A 17655-nucleotide genomic window follows, 5' to 3' on the forward strand; every position below is an offset into this window, starting at 1 on the left:
GTAGCACTTCTTCATCTAATCAAAAAGGGGGAAAATGAACACCTCATCATCCGGTATTAAAGGTAAGACATTCATTCATTAAAAACCACTGCCCCCAAAATGAATGTGAACCATTTTAAGGTGTTAAAATTCCTAAATTTACTGTGAAAAACATGACAAGAAACAGGTCTAGATCACCTAGCACAAGCAACTGTTGTCATGAAGCTGATATGTATTCATTAATACTCTTGAAGCCAGAAAAACAAAAGCACAGTACTCTCTTACCAATTTTTCTCCAATTTTCTCTAAGTCAGCTTTTTCTTGAGGCTCCAAGTTTGGAAGTTGAGCTGGGCAGATACAGTAATAGTGGATATTTATGCACAGGCATTTATGACTGCATTTGAACATAAACAATGTGCATGCTTATAAGAGCACATATTTACATTAATAAACATGTTTTATCAGGTAAAGGGGGTATACTGAATGTAAAGGTTTTTGGTGCTTACCCAAAGCTGCAAAGGCCATAATGAGCAGAAACAAACAGGTTCCTCCTTTTGGAGCCATGTGGAAAGGCTGAGTTCAACAAGACAGTATTACATAACATGTTAACATAAACAAAAATAATTGTTGAAAGTTTGACACACATCTTCAGTCTTGGCTTTAATTTAGCTTCTGTAGTGATTTCTCTTTCAGCTGCATGTGGTTAGTACTAGGGATGTGCACAACTAGTCAATTAGATACCTAATCATTAGGGCTATTATTATTAGTTATTTTGAAGGCGAAAGAATGAGACTGCAGATACAAGTGGCAAAAATGAGATTTCCTTAGCGGGTGGCTGGACGCAGGGTGATGAGCTCAGTAATTTGGGAAGAGCTCAGAGTAGAGCCGCTACTCCTCCACATCCAAAAGAGCCCGCTGAGGCAGTTGCCTCCTGGGTTAGGTGTGCCGGGTATGTCCTACTGGGAAGAGGCCCTGGGCCTGGCCTGGGAATGCCTCGGTGTTCCCCGGAGGAGCTGGATGGTGAGAGGGAGGTTTGGGCTTCTCTGCTTAGCCTGCTACCCCCCCCTGCAACCCGGCCCCGGATAAGCGGAAGAAAATGGATAGATGACGGATGATTCATCGTTTTATCATTTTAGATTTTAACTTTTATTGCGATGGGTGTCATGAATTGTAAAACAGTGTGCATTGTTCATTGCAAAATGCTCCACGCCATTCAGCTGCAATTTATTCGCTTTCAAATGTTAATTTATCATATTTTAATAATAAATGAACATCTTGTGTTTTCATATCATATTTAACATCCTTTTTTTAAAAAGTTTTTCTTCTTCTTTGTTGTCTATTTGCAGTATAATATGCAATGTTCATAATGTACGATACAAGGTGCACAAAGTTAAGTGGCATTTTAAGTCTGATTCATTCTTGAAGAATTTGAAGAATGGCTTCAAATATCTTTGTTTAGACAGTTTGACATTGTCCATTAAACACTCCTAGAATCTAACTTGATATCTGAGTGTTAGTTTTTTCCCCTTTTTTCTCTCTTTTAGTTGACCAAGAAATTTGTTACCAGGAACATCTGCAGTTAATACTTTCAAGGATGTTATTATTTTGTTACTAGTCTTCAGTGTTTGTTGAAACTGTCTCTATGTGAGCCACCACCAGTTTGGTGATGTACTTCCTTCAGTGCAGATTAGCAATTACACTTCCCTAGTAACCATCTGTTATTCATCCTTTGGGAGGCTTTGAGGACTTTGGAGAATAACTTGCAGTGAAAAACAGATTTGGTAATGTACATGATGTACAATGGAACAATATTTTGTCACCATTCGTTTGTCTCCTCTTTCTTTTTTTTTTTTTGTCTTATCACTTCAATTTTTTAACTATATTTGCTTCCAATTCATTGGGGTTCCTTTTCACAGACATTAGCATGCTGGTATTTTGCATTCACTGTTTGATTTACAGAGATTTTGCTTCTCATTTAAATATGCCAATGGACCATAAATAATTAAGAATGATAAGAGTAATAGCACAATAATGAGCATTTTAACCACACAGTCCCAACAATGTGCATGTTCTGTTGTAAAGAAAATGATTTAGAGCGTAATGTTTTATTTGCTAATTAACAAACATTAAATTATAAATGCTCATCTGTGCCAGGTCTGTATGGTTTTACATTAATTATAAATAAACAGTTTAATAAAATACAAGGACTTATTGTATGCATGCATAAATTTGTTGTTACTTACAGATTATGTTTCTTCTCCTTGGTAGAGTCTAGAAAAAGCAGGATGTAGAGCAGGTTCAAATTGTTATTCCTCTGCCTGTTCTTTGTGAGTGCGAACTATGTCTACCTTGACAGTTAAAGCAGGTGGATGGCATTAATACAGCACAGTGTGTGTGTGTGTGTGTGTGTGTGTGTGTTAGTGCGAGAGAGAGAGAGAGAGAGAGAGATCAAAACAAACAAAATCAAAATATTAATTTTCAATATTTTTCATATCCTCTTCAGGCAAAGCCTCAATAACCCATTAAAACAGTCTTATCTTTGCTCAGGATTTGGTGACCGTTCATTAGACACTACATAAGAAAATTTAAAACACACGTGACTCATCTTTCAAACCATGAGAGATGGGAACACTTTAACAGATGAATCATAGCATAAGGCATATGTCTCATACCAGAAGGTTCTTCTATTTCTTTTCATACACTATATGGACAAACGTATTGGGCTACACCTTTTAATTCTGGTGTTTTCAGCCACATTGGCACAGTGTACAAAATCAAGCACCTAGCCAAGCAGTCTGCCTTAACACTCTGTTTAAGAACGAGTTCTTCTAAATACCTCAATGAATTTGAGCGTGGTATTCTTATAGGATGCTATCATTGAAACAAGTCCGTTTGTGAAATTATTTTCTCTCCTAGATATTCCATGATAAGCTTATTATTGCAATGGTATTATTGCAGTGGTATTATTGCAATGTGGAAGCATTTAGGAACAACAGCAAGTCAACCACAAAGAGGCTGAGTTGTTCCTGAGGTGACATAAAGGTACAGAGTAAGTGCTGGGGTGCATAGTGCATAAAAATCTGTGGGGTTCCAACCTCCTCTGGAATTAATAACAGCACAGAGACTGCAGTGGGAACTTCATAGCATGATCTTTCATGGCTGAGCAGCTCCTGTAAGTGTAATGTATAGATGGCTCTGTACTTATGCCCATATCGTGTTTAGGTTGTCATTACAAAAATATGGTTCTTCATCTGAAATTACTTCTTTATCTTGCTCTTCCGCTGTTATCATGAATTGCTGGTATCAACCTTCAACTAAATTCTCAGTTGCTCTGCACTTATACTGGCTAAATTGCACTTGTAGCAAGTGTGAAAAAATGTAAGTGATTGTGTTACATGCACATGAGCATGAAACAGGTCCCACTAAGACCATTACAGAAGTACATCAAGACGCAGTTCCTGTAATAGCTACTTAGTACAAAACTTAACAACAAAAAAAAAGTGAAAACAAGTCATTTTGAGCCAAAAAGAACATTCCTGTAACAAGGTGGAAGCTTAAATCAGTTTATGGCAAAGTGACACTCATATATCCTTTATTTATTCAGGTAAAAAAAGTCTCAATAACATTAAAAATATATTTTTCAAAAGAGTTCTGGCCATGAGGGCAGCAGAAATCACAACAATTATAACAATTCTATATTTTAAGTAGCAAAAAAATATTGTTTATTGTTGTTTATAATGTAGAACACAGAGCAGGTACAATAATACAGAGTGATTAGGATACTTGCAAAACAAGTAATTTCTTTATTTTAGATACAACCCATTCCCAACTCCTGTTGACTGCAGGGCAATCACTTTTTGGCACAGGATGGATCATAAGGGGACCCTTTTGCTTATCAGGCAAATGTGTAAACCACTGCACTAGACAGATATTATTAGCTAGTGGGTGTTCAGTTGACATTCATCCATGTATTTTCACTAATATATGCTCAGTCAATTTTTCACTGCTCTGTTAAAGAGGTTAACCATTAAGTTAGCTAACTAAGCTAACCCTTGAGTTGGTTTTACACATTAAAGTAGTATAAAACTAACGGAAGGCTACCTTCCTACCTTCTTGCAAAGATTACAAGAAGGTGGGAAAAAATGAATAGTGCAAATATTCTTGCTTAATATCTTTTACCTGTTTTCTGCTTGTGGCTGTTGAGTTAAATCCTATGGATTAACATTATAATACTGTTAAGTTAGCTAACTTTAGCGTTATTTATTAGCTTACTGTGCTATTGTTAGTATTTTTTAAAACAAAAATGTCTGTAAAGATTAAAATAACTACAAAGAGTAACAAAACAGAAAACAAAGCACTAGTCAAATATAATTAACGGGTCAGTATATTTTCACCTTCAGTTATTTAGGAGGCATCCATGCTATGTTCATTGTTTCCAAGAAGGACAGAAGGCCACCTACCTAAAAAGAGTGTATGCACCCTTCCTAAGAACTGGTGGTAGGAAACACTGAACAGGCTGAAGTTAAAACTGACAGACAGAAGGCTCTAGGGCAGGGCTATTCAATTAGCGGCCCGGGGCCCAAATCCGGCCCGCGAATCCCCTTTGACTGGCCCACCCCCTGACTGACCCAACGTAAGTTGCAAAAACGCATTTAAATCAGTTTTAAAAATTCCCGCCCTTCCTCTTGTAATTAACGCACCACTAGCAACGCCAGCCCAGAATACTCTCTCCAAGTGCGACAACCGCCAAAATATATCACTGACAGGTCAAAAACGTAAAATTGACAATGAGAATCGCCGTTTTAACCCTGCTTGGACTGATAAATTTGTTTATTTTACCACAAAGACTGAACTCTTAAGACTGAACGCATTAAGTCAGCATTACTTTGAATATGCAGAAAAAGCTTTAATTTTACAGTTATTAAGTGTTCACTTGGTGCAATTTCTTTTGTTGAAATATTTAATGCACTGCATCAGTTGGTCTTTCTAGTTCAACAAATGCACTTTTGCAAATACATCTAAAATGTTATAGAAGACTTTACTGTTAGAAAAAGCTGTTAGTATTACATTTTTTTTTTAATTAAACATATGTGTGGTGAATAGATGCCTTGTTAAAAAATTCTGGTCAAGGTTTGGACCAAATGTTAAAATTTGCAATGCACTTGAATTATTTTGCTCATCAATAAATGATGCAGTAAAAGCCTTTATTGTGAATTCCTTTATTTACTTTTATGACTTAGTTCAGGTGTTAACATATTTAGAGTTAAATCTCAAGAAATAATATAAGTAGGGGGTCTTCGGCCCAGTGGCATCTCAAAATTTTCAAATCTGGCCCAGAAGAAAAAGTAATTGAATAGGCCTGCTCTAGGGCCTAAGTTTATCCTTAATGTGTTTAGCGCATTGAGGCGACTGTTGTGATTTGGCGCTATATAAATAAAACTGAATTGAATTGAACCTTTGTTAATTCCTAACATCCATGGACATTTGGAAAAAAGTACAAGTTCATGGTACTAACTCGAGGGAAGCCTTAAATAATCTTAACTCTGTAGGGATAGATTACAAGTAATCCACCTTTTTCTTCCTCAGGAAATGTGGCAGGGTGCAGGCGCCTTCCCCTAGATGAGGACAAAGATTCTGTGGTCCTCGCTGTTTTAAGGATATTGTCAGATCATTGTTCTGTAAATCAATGGTTCATTAAAGTTAATCAAATCAAACTGGGCTATATGAACTAAAGTATGTTTGATGCTGCTGCAATGAATGCTTTCTTGTGACTACTAAGTCACAAAAGAAACAAAACAAAAGACAAAAAAAAAAAAAATTTAATCTTACTACAACTGTAAAACGTGACATTTCAAAATGTGTAATGGTTTTCAATCAGACCGTGCAATGCTCAACATTCCATCTCTGCTGCTATTAGCATTATTAAACAATCAGTTTTGTTGCTACTAGACCTGAGGATGTCAAATTGTATCACTGTATCATAAATAGAAATTTGCTTATATTTAAGGTAAATACTAATTGGATAGTGTAAAAAAACTTTGTAGTGTTATTGATATATATTTTATGCTGCATCTATTTATTCTGCTCTGTCCACTTTGCTAATATGAATTTCCCAACTATGGGACTAATAAAGGTCATCTTATTATTTTACACCAACCACAATAATACAAATTAAAAAATCTTAAGACCAAGGACCGCCACTGGATATAAGGCCCTGACAGTAACCCCAACTACAAGGGCTGGATGAATAAATCATTGCTGTATGTTACACAGGTTAACCAAGATTTTGTGTTCTCTTGTCAGTATAGCTTTATAGAGTTTGGATCACAGTACAAAAATGGGCTTAAGAACACATTTTATTGTTTAATCTAGACAAATTCTTGCAGTGATGTTTCTTAAAACAGACTCAGTGTGTCTACGTGTAATGTAAATGTGTACTTAAGACATGTTTTATCCACATGGCTTCCTTCAAATGTATCACAGCAAACTGACAATGAAACAACCTAAGTAACATTATTGTTACAGCAAAACAGAGTCCATAAATCGTTTTCCCCTATACAGAGAGAGACATAGGAGAAGCTGTTGGATGTGCTTCAGTTTGTGTCACTGTTTCCTTCCATTTTGGGGAGAATAGTTTCTTGAAGCTTTGGGTTTGTGAAGTGATCTGAAAAAGTCCATTGGCACTTGTTAGTGGGTGAAATTAAGATTTACGAATGTTTTATTATTCTAATTGTCAATTAATGTAAAAAAAAAAATTAATCAAATAAAATGGGGAAAAAAGGGAAACAAACAGAAATACTAATAAACCATGGCAATTCTGAAATACTTAATTATATCAATTTAATAACTGAAAGATGAACACTGCAGTTTGTGGAAAAATGTATTAACTGCATGCAAAAATAAATGAATAAATAAATGTGACCAACTGGCTATGCGTGTTTTGGTGTTGATGCACACTGTACACAACTCACCAGCAGCAAATTCATGGATGTCAGTCGGCCTTTTAAGAAGCACATCCCTGCGAGAAGAGGGTGGGAAATGAGAAAACCAGTGTTGTGTCTACACATAACAGACAACTTAGCAAGGAACCAATTTAAAATAGTCTCTTTAAGCACTTTAGTTTATTATAAAATAATTCAAATAATGTTTAATGCTCAATCAAAGACCCTGCCAGACTGTGTTGAAAAATATTTTGTACTTTAGCAAACTAAATACAATCTTTAGTTTATTGTACCTAAGGCCAGAAAAGGGTTCAAACAGAGATGCTTGTCTCTTCTTGGAGTTCAGTTGTGGATCAATGTTAGGCCAGACATGAAAATATGTAATTCATTATTTATTTTCAAAAAGAAAATTCAACAATATATTTTAGGCATTTGATTTTAGTTATGTGATTGAATAAACATGTTTTTGGGGGATGAAGGTCACAAAACTTTTGTGTGTCTGTATTTTCTTTTCCTATATAAAAGGTAACTTGTAAATGGATGTAAACTTTGAGTTAAGCACATAAGCTTTTGCTTCTGCCTGTTTTGGTCTCACTTACTGATTGTTAGATGTGTATTTATGATGGATGTGTGACCGAAACAAAAATAAACTGAACTGAACCTTGTTACTAGCAGCCTAGTGCAAAAATGTATCATTTAGTCTAATTTCTTTAGTCAAATCTATGAAAAAAGCCAAAACTAACAGAGTTTGAGAGGCATAAAATAATATTTTTGCACCAACAAGGTGATTCCATGTATGAGTGGATACGTTTCAATAAATCGAAACATGTAGTTTCCATTTTCCAAGCAAAATATAAAGAAATGAGCAGTGGTGCTTAACTTCTGCACAGTAAATGTCTTTTGCCTCATAACCTTTTAAAAGTTCACAATAGAAGATGATAATGTTAAAAAAGATGTTAAAGATAAGATAATACAGTTACTATTGGTTACATGGAAGCTTGAATAGCAGGAACTAAATGGCAGCACACCTTTGTATGTAACAAATGTCAGCATACATACAGTCACATCATGATTTTTAATGCATTACTTTGTATATAAGGAGTTTGGTTCCACTGATTATACAGAGGACGTTTATGCAATATACTGTACAGAGTAAAAATAAAAGGAAAGTTTGCATATTACTCTATAAATTTAAGCGTCTTCTAACAAAAATATGCGCATTTGTCACTCAGCAAACTAAACCAAAACATACAGGGAGAATTCATCTAGAAGCAGACAGTGTTAAGTTACATTTACAACAATAAAACGTCAAAAATATTTGCTAAGGCTTTAATTTTGAGATTTTAAAACGTGTAATTGTCGTAGCCTTTTGCAAATGTTCACATTTCTGTTTATCTTAATATATAATGCCTATTATACAAGACCAACTATTACTACTAGCAAATCATGTCAAAATACCACATCGCACCTTCGTTACAACATTTGTACAACTGACAAAGAGAATACGCTGCAGAGGAAGAAGGAGGAACAGATCCATTTCACAAAGGCTGCTCTTGTAGAATTTACTCGAGATTCAAATGAGAGCTCCATATTTTACATCAGAAGCGTGGAGGCTTTACCAGTATTTATCCCCCCCCCCCGAGTGAGACATATAAAGATAAGCAAACCTTAGAAAATCGCCTATGAGTAGCTCTACCTCAGGATGCGACCTCAAATACTTCTCGTTGTCGATTCTCGTCTTGATCTGAGTCAAAACAAAACGCATTTCAGGGCACCGCTTATAAATCAAACTGCATTTTAGCGCTGATAAATGCGCCCCGTGTTACCTTAAACTGGCGCAGTTTCTCCTGCTGCTCAGCGTTTAATACAGAGACGTCTAGTTTCGTCAGGCCGCCTTTCTCAGCCATCATTTCTCTTTAAAAGTATATTTCTTGATAAGTGCGCACCGTGTAATGCGCACTTATCTATCTACAACCAGCAACCGTTGGAAGTCACGAGAAGCACAGTCACCTGTTACTGATACAATGGTCCGGCAACAACGGTTGCTGTGGAAACGACGTACTGTACACAATTAACGGCGGTGCCCGCGAGGCGGCAGCAAAGGTTAAGAAGAAAAGCGCGTGCATATGCGTCCATGTGTGCGTGTACTTTCTTGTCATAAAACAAGAAAACAGACATATTTTAGAAATCTGTCAAAAAAAAAAAGTTTAAACATAAAAATAACCGAATTCACGTTTTTGTACCCAAATTTGAGTCGGCACACTGGACTTCTCTGAGAAGACAGAAATCAATCAAGCACAACTTTCAACCACTAAAATAAAACCTTTTTCTGTTCAGGAATGCAAGCTAATAACTGTGATTTTTTTCATCTTAATAAAAAAAAAAATACTAATAATAGGGTTAATATTTTTTCTGCTTTTTTTGTTTTTAAACCATATTTTACCATTAAAAATATCACTTTGATTAAATAGCTTGCATACTGGTGGATTAACCATTACAGAAACATAAAAAAAAAAAAAAATATATCTGTAAATATGTATATCGCTTGGCATGTTACTGGGGTCACAGGACCAAATATCTGTTGTGAATAGGGAAATACAGATTTACGGACAGGACAGGAGAAAAACTGGAAGTTAAAGTGATGATTATTAGTTACTAAATATTGCAGAAGGTGTGGGAATAAATAAGTTTCTGCTAATGCCTATGTCCCAAGTAACACTCACACTCAAGTGTGAGTACACAAATCCCATTTGATCAGGTTTTTTAAAAAATTCTCTTTTTTAAAATTTTTAGCAGGTGAACCATTTAAACTCCAGTATGTTACTGAAAAACTATACAAAATATGGTGTTTTAACTGTGTAATAACAACATTTTTTTTTCTCATTGATGAGATTTTCTAAAAGGGACCCACTCAAGAATGAGCTTCATTAAAGCGAGAACCACCCTGGGGACCACTCTTAACGGACAGGGAAATAGATTAAGTATTTACAAGACCTCAACCATTTCTTTTACAACCCTTGTAAACAATATGTACACCAGGGTATAGTCTGCCTCTCGCCCTATGACAGCTAGGATAGGCTCCAACCCAACCGCGACCCTGAATTGGATAAGCGAAAGAAACTGGATGCATGCTGTACAGAGAAGCTAAAAGGCAACTCTTTAGAGAACCAAGCAAAAAAAACAAAGATTTAAGAGAGATGAGATAAATATGAACAGATTATACAAGCTGTTTCTGACTTTGTTTCTTATAGATGTTCGCTGGAGAACATCATCCCATCTATAAAACTGGCTTGGAAGTGAAAAACAGTCCAACAACACAAAGTAGCCACGTCTTCTGGCTCATTTTCTCCTTACTGCACAGCTCTCACTCCCTCTGGACAAAGAAATAACTTGTGTTGTTGAAGTGCATGACTTCTGTCTTCTCCCTCAGAATCTCTTGTTCCTCATTTTCTTCGCTTTCTTTTTCATCAGTGGGTGGGTGTTCTTTGTTGCTCTTTGGAGGGACAAAGGGCAGAAAAGCCACCCCTTCTGGGGCTGTTGGGACAGCGGGCAAAGGTTGAGATGAGTCACCACAGTGGGTGGTGAAATAAAGACTGTGGAATTTAGATATTAATCTGTCCTTGTCCCTGAAATGACAAAAATGAAAGATGCATGACAAAAGAAGTAATGTCACAAATGAAGCCTTTTTGTAGTTTTGTTGTAAATGAGAGCGTATTCAAATAACAAAGTGCCGATCTCGCTACCTGAAAATGTGGTTGGCCAAAATGACACACAAGAGGATGAATAAACTAAAGATCCACAGGACGTGATGCACCCATTTGACGTTGCTAGAAGTCCCTGTACCTGTGGCAAAAAGAGGGGAAGACTGTGACAAATCCTAACTGAACAACAGCAGCTATGTAAGTATATGTTTGAGTGTAATGTCTGTGCTTCTGTGTAGGTGTGAGGAACCATGTCTCCTGAGGACTGTTTTTGTTGCAAGCTTGAGTTGTTATGATGACATGGTTTCCTGTTAAAACCCAGTGGGGCAGAGGGGATTTTCAGCACTAACAACATTTAAGAGTTCCCTCTCTTCTTTTTGGCTCTGTTCTACACACACACACACACACACGCGCACGCACACACGCACGCACGCACACACGCACGCACGCACGCACAAGTACCCAAAATATTTTACTGTCTGCTAGCCAACTCACCGCTATTGTTGTAATTATAATCCCCACCTGAGCCTTCGGGGCCAGTCTGTTTGGGATTTTAAGAAAAGAGACAGTTTGAGTTGCTGCAGGAAATTACAAAGTGAGTGAGATGATAAATGATTAATCTGATAAGTGACACATTTGATTCAGAACTCTTACCAATCTCTCTGCATAGTTATCCATCAGGTGTGTAACTGGGAGAAAGGAGAGAAACATGCATCGATATGGCAATTTTTAAAGGGTTTTGCCCATTTCCTAAAGAACTCACTATCAGACCGCTATGAGTATAACATACATAAAGTGGTCCCAAACTGGTCAGCAAACTTTTGAAATGTTTATATATCTGATTTTTATATAACTGATTTGTTTTGTTAATTTAGATGCCTGTGGGTCATCAAGATTGCTACCCAATACCAAATAGCAAGACTTGCTTCTAGAAGGACTCTGAATACAGAGTCCTTCTAGAAGATTTTGTTCTCTTTAAGGGTCATGTAGTGATCAAATTCCTTATCCATTAAAGGTCAATGTGGTTACAGTGGCCAGATGCTTGCAAAACAAAAAGACCTTAACCAAAAAATTGTCTCCTGCTTCCGAAACAAATTAGCACTCATAAACTTTCTTCAATTCAAAAAAATAAACAAAAATCAAGAGAGTTCAACATGATAGTGCCTCATCCAGCAGCATGTTTCTTCCTTTTTTCTTTTTCTGTTTTTGCTTATTTTTTTAAACAGGCAGGAGAGAACTGACCATTAAAGAGAACAGAGAACTTGGACGATGTTAAAAAAAGAGTTCCTCACCTCAAAGAGGGGAAGTTGTGATTATGGTACATGGTCAATATCTTAACCCCTAAGCCACTACGAAACTTTTTAAAAGAACAATTTAATACTTGGGTTTCACGTTCATCTCAGAAGCTGAGAACATTCCCAGGTCCGCTTAATTAGTTATGTGAAAACTTGCACTCCTGTAAGGTACATTCATATTTACCTATTATATTCCTTGCATGAAAAGGTACGCTCCAGTCACTCCACTGACTGTCGTGTTCTTTCTTAAATCTCAGCTGTATCAGGTACTCAACATCTGGAATTGCATCAGTGATGGTGTAGGAGCACTTGCCTTCAAACTGTTTTACCTACATGGACACAGACAGGCAAACGTCTCCATTTACTGATGCAGCAGTGATTTTAAACACTGAGCAAAATTCTGAGCTGAACTGAGCTCACCTCTTCATTATAAAAAGGGAAGTTCACAAGCCAGTATTTGATCTCATAGATGAAACTAAGATTGTGTTGCTCTGTCAAGTTTGTGGATAAACTCCAGGTCACCGTCATTTCCTGTTCTTTCTCCTCCACCACTGACACAATTGATGGAGGCGGAGGCTTTTCTGAGGAATCGGGAAGGAACACACAAAGGTCTTGAATGCAGAATAATATGAACTGGAATCTAGTTTAAGAGAAGCTGAATTTGTCTGTAATGTACACGATGTGTATGAAATACTAGTCAGATAGCTTTCATAATCTGAGATAGTGTTATTGTTTTGCAGTTAGGAGCATGAGACCTAATCCAAAGGTACAATAAGGAGTCTTCATTACAAATATAGTATCATATACCTCTTTCATATCTGTACAGCAATTTTGATGCATTACTTAAAGACTGGTAAGATTAACTGATTAAAAAAAATCTGTCTGCCTGCAGAAAAAAAAACAAAGACAACAAAGTGGTTTCTCTTTCATGTCTAAACTTGCAAACATGTGCAGCACTTAGATTTTAAAGGGAATTGACAGGATTTCATTTAGGAAAGAGCATCAGGACATAAAGGTGTATTCACAAACTTTTCCAAGGGTTCTCTCAACCACTTGATCAGCATATATCAAGACTGCTGCGTCAGTGTGCACACAAGAGATATTCAACGAGGAAGAAAAATTGGGGGAGGTATAAAAGTGAATGAGTGGATGTTTATGCATATTTGTTTTATTTGATTTGAAGCTTCTTTTTGATTGTGTGTGTGTGCATGTATATTTACTTGTCCAACTCCTAGCATAGACAGGTGTACTCCAGTCACTCCAGTGTCCATCAAATTCATCCTTAGTTCTGACCTGTATCAGGTACTTGTCACCAGGCACTATATCAGTGATGGTTTCGCTCCGCCGGTCTTCAATCGGTATCACCTGTATACATACATAAAGAAATAAAAAGGGAGTTTGTTGCTTCATGCCAGAGTAATAGACGGTGAATAAAAACATACAAACTAGGTAGTTTGACCACAAGTGTCTCAACACGCACCCATTCTTTACCAAGTGAGGGTTTAACAGGGTAGTATTTAACTGCATAGATTAATTTAAAGAATCTATCTTGCATCTTCCAGGATGTCGGTAAATTCCAGGAGACCTTCAGCCTCCTCTCCTGCCCCAACACCTGTCGGACTGCCACATTTGATGGTGGGTCTGGTTTTACTGAGGAGCAGGAACAAACACGGTGAGTGCAATTTCAAACCGCTTCACAGAAGGCCGATGCTCGGACACATTTAGTTTGACACGCGCACTTACAAATATCCAAAGGTCTAAAGATCATCAGGTCGCTGGTGACATTGGCAGTGATGCTTGTAACACACATGTAGGCCATGTAAAAGGTGGACAGTTCATCGTAATTGTGGTCCAGAGCACACCAACAGCGAGATTGTTGAATTGAGTATGAGCATGGGATCTCTTTGAATTTCTCCTTTGGACTGAGAGAGGGAAAGGAGAAGAAACACTTACTCACACAAAGATAGGTAAGATATAAAAGAACAGAAAAGGTGACCTAGCATTTCTACTATATTAGGCTAATTTTCAGCTTCCATAACTTAAGAAAAAATTTTGCTCTCTACTGGAGTTTACTGGCCTCTTTTAGTCGAGCCAAGTGAGCCAAGAAAACTGTCTTAATCAGAGCATTTATAGCAGTCTGAAGCCTGAGCTTTTGCCTCACAGGGATACTTTTACATACACTGACTTTATTTTTTGAAACTTTAGACATGTTGAATATGAACAGTATATACAGGATAGGATAGCTGAGTGAGCTTCTTTCAAGATTAATGACTCAATTTTAAATGTAACAGCAAAAACTTTGCAGTAATATTCATATTTTGACTGCACAAGATTACGTAAGTTTTACATTACTATACAAATACTGACCAAGAACACAGCATAAACATTTTTCATCTATGGTTGCATACAACAGTTATCCTCTGTGTATGTAAATGCATCTCACAAAGTTACAAGGTCAAAATTTTACTTGGTCATCATCTTAAAACACAATACAAAATTACTCATAGAGGAGTTTCAGTATGATGCCCTTACCTTTTATTCAGTAAGAGGTAACAAGTAGGCTTTTCAATGAAGGCTTTCTGAGGTGTCCCTTCACAGCGGATTTTACTGCTGGGCGACTTTTTGTAACAATACAATTTGGGGCTCTCAGGAGACTCTAAAAGATAAAGCAGACCTGTAAACTGTGCACCCATCCATTTAAAAAAAAAAAACACTTGAGGAAACCACTTTAAAACCACCATCAACTTGCCAGTAGTGGTAAGATGTATTGCACACACTGGGCAGTCCTTCACCGAAAAACAGGCGACATTTTACAGTCACAGCTACAACCAATGTAAGAAAACCTGAGAGAACTTATAACTTCCCTCCTCCATCACAAACTCCTTGCTATTGCAACTCACCTGCAACGATTACCTTTACACCAAACTTTTCTTTGCCTCTGTGATGACAAGCATATCTCCCAGAGTCTGTCGGTCTCACTGAGGCCAGAGATAGTGCAGACCCACTTCTCCCAAATGTAATTGCTCCCCAGTCTCTGTTTCCTTTCCCTACTGTCATCTTGTTCCACGTCCACTCAGGCCTCAGTTTGATCCCCCTTGTTACCCGGCTCGCTCCTTCCCCCTCCTCATCCTCCTCATAGTCATCCTGAACATCCATTTCTTCAGTGGTCCATTTAAATTCATCCTTTAGTGACCTGGTGGTCCTGGTTGGCCCAACAGTATGGGGAGAAGCTGTGTATCCTGCATCTGTATATATGAGGCTTTTGTTTTCTCCTGGCTCAATAACAGCATTCTTTGTAGAACTGTTATCATTTTTAACTGAAACTGCACTGTTGTGTATGTCATTCTGAGGGGCTGGCGTCGCATTTGAAGAACTTTCCCTTTTGTTGATGCCTGCGCTGCTTCCAGTCAGACTGAACTTTACGCCATCCACCTTCACATGACCGCCACAGGTCAGAACCAGCTTACTGCCCGGCGATAAAACCAGGACACCAGGGGGAGGGTCTGCAGGAAAACAAACACACAGAATGTGTGGAAATAATACAAACTAGTGTGTGTGTCTGTGTGTGTGTGTGTGTTGTATATTTATATGATGTTTTGTACAAAATTATAGGTTCTCATTATTTTCAGTATTGGTTGCAATTGACTAGACACAGCACAGATAGAGTGCAACATTGCATAACCTCCACGCTTTTTGAACTTCCTCTTTTTATGCTCCTCTCATCTTCATCATTTATTTTCGGTCTCATATCATATGCTCTTTGTATCATCTCTCGCTTATTTACATTTCTGACATTCCTCCTAATCTTTCAGATTTTCTAATTCTGCTCTGACTTCACATAGTCAGTTATAACCAGGGACCTGCGTTAGATGTTTTGGTTTAGCACCTCTTGCCTTAACTTGACTGGATTGACGTCATAAGTTCATCGCCCTTAAGCTTTAGAAAAACAAATTTTTTACACTTGCCTAGATAACTTGGTTTGTCCTACAAAAAGACTACACTTTGCTAGTACTGTGTTGGACCCCTTTTTGCCTTCAGACCTGCTTTAATTCTTGATGGCACAGATTCAACAAGGTGCTGGAAACATTCCTCAGAGATTTTGGTCCATATTGATATGATAGCATCACAAAGGTTGCTGCAGATTTGTTGACTGCACATGAAGGTTATTATAGTAATTAAAATTAAACTAAAAAATAAAATAAAATAAAATAAAATAAAATAAAACTAGACTTACAAAAAAAAACTAGCTGAAATTATTTTGCGAACTTGGAAAACTAATATTCATAGAAATATCCTTAGTTTTAGCATTTGATATTTTGGTAAAATTTGTTATCACAATTTGCCTGATAAAGTTTTGACTTTCAAAAAGCTCTGCTTTTTTATTTTATTGCAGTGTCTGTAATGGTTTTCCTAAATCTTACCAAAAATACTTACAAAGACTAAAACTAACACTGAAACTAATAAAAAGTAAACTCAAACAAAACATTTTCAAGCAATAAAAAAGTTTAACTAAAGCAAGCAAACTCACTCTGGGAACTAAAGAAATAAAAACTAATTAGAAAACACAAAACTGTCTGCGATAACTTTACTGCACATGCATGATGCAAATCTCACGTTCAACCACATCCCAGATTGAGATCTGGTGACTGCGGAGGACGTTTGAATAAAGTCAACCAGTTCAAGAAACCAGTTTGAGATGATGTTCTTTGTAACATGGTGCGTTATCCTGCTGGAAGCAGACATCAGAATATCGGTACACTGGGTAGGCTGTGGGGGTTTGAAGGATGCGCAGTTGGTACTAAGGGGCCCAAAATGTGCAAAGAAAGTGTCTCCCAAACCATTACACCAGCACCTGAGCCGCTGATACAAGTCGTTGTTTACTCCACATTCTGACTTTACCATCAATATCGGAGGGAAAATCAATGCTCTAACAGCTCTGCTTATTTTATACTGAAACATTTGGAGATAATAGTAGATAGTCGTATTTTTGCGCGTAGGTGAAACGCGCAAAAAATACGACTGTTTTGTTTGTGTGTGTGTTTATAAACAAACAAACAAACACACACGCGGACCAGGAGTTACAACGTTTACTGTGTGACGTCCAATTAACTCCAAAACTAAACTCCAAATTAAAATCGGGCGTTTAGGCGTAAAGAACAAACCAACAAAAACCCTCCTAAAATATGACAACTTTTATCAACAAATCAACTATCGTTTCATTCATATTAATAACCAAGAAAACAGTTTTCGATGGCATGAAATCAGAGCGCGTACCTTTTCTGGGACAGGTTCCTTCAAAAGTGCCGCGGACCGGAGAGAAGATGAGCAACAGGAGAAAAATCCCCATTTTTGCCCAAGAGCCTCGTTTCAGCGGCGAGTCCTCACTCCGTCGCCGACAGCAAATGGAGACTGACTACCGTCAAACTTGTTACACCGGAAAAACCGACGAGCACTAAGAAAACCGCTTCTGCAAACAGTCCCACTGCAGACGGAAAAGTTAAAGCCGATTCTGGTTGCTGCAGTCTGCTGACCGTGAGACCCGTTATTGTGAAATCCCAGCGCTCTTCCCCTTGTTCAGCGCCGTTACACAGAGGAAATCCTCCTCAGCGTCAAAATAAGCCCCCAGCGAAAGCTGAATACAGCTCTGCTATTATAATATTAATTTATTAAAACTTCTAAACTTGGCAAGTTCTTTAAAACTTTTTCACATATCAGGTTTTGTTGCTGCACTGTTTTTAG

At 37.4% G+C, this 17655-nt stretch overlaps 2 protein-coding genes across 2 annotated transcripts; both read right to left on the reverse strand.

The window, feature by feature from the left end:
* Window positions 1-6317: 6317 nt before the first annotated feature.
* On the reverse strand, window positions 6318-8985 carry riiad1 (regulatory subunit of type II PKA R-subunit domain containing 1). The gene is made up of 4 exons (XM_030749162.1): window positions 8747-8985; window positions 8588-8664; window positions 6951-6997; window positions 6318-6643 (listed from the first exon to the last, which is right to left on the reverse strand). Exons 1-4 carry the CDS (start codon window positions 8828-8830, stop codon window positions 6573-6575), a joined length of 279 nt encoding a protein of 92 aa, XP_030605022.1. The 5' UTR covers window positions 8831-8985; the 3' UTR covers window positions 6318-6572.
* A 397-nt stretch (window positions 8986-9382) lies between these two features.
* On the reverse strand, window positions 9383-17443 carry il6r (interleukin 6 receptor). The gene is made up of 12 exons (XM_030749085.1): window positions 17191-17443; window positions 14817-15419; window positions 14449-14572; window positions 13660-13838; window positions 13397-13566; window positions 13137-13281; window positions 12337-12497; window positions 12101-12245; window positions 11276-11310; window positions 11117-11162; window positions 10664-10763; window positions 9383-10546 (listed from the first exon to the last, which is right to left on the reverse strand). The coding sequence occupies exons 1-12, from the start codon at window positions 17261-17263 to the stop codon at window positions 10285-10287; spliced, it is 2043 nt and encodes a 680-aa protein (XP_030604945.1). The 5' UTR covers window positions 17264-17443; the 3' UTR covers window positions 9383-10284.
* Window positions 17444-17655: the final 212 nt, after the last annotated feature.

This window comes from Archocentrus centrarchus, chromosome 16, assembly GCF_007364275.1.
Source record: "Archocentrus centrarchus isolate MPI-CPG fArcCen1 chromosome 16, fArcCen1, whole genome shotgun sequence".
NCBI lineage: Eukaryota > Metazoa > Chordata > Actinopteri > Cichliformes > Cichlidae > Archocentrus > Archocentrus centrarchus.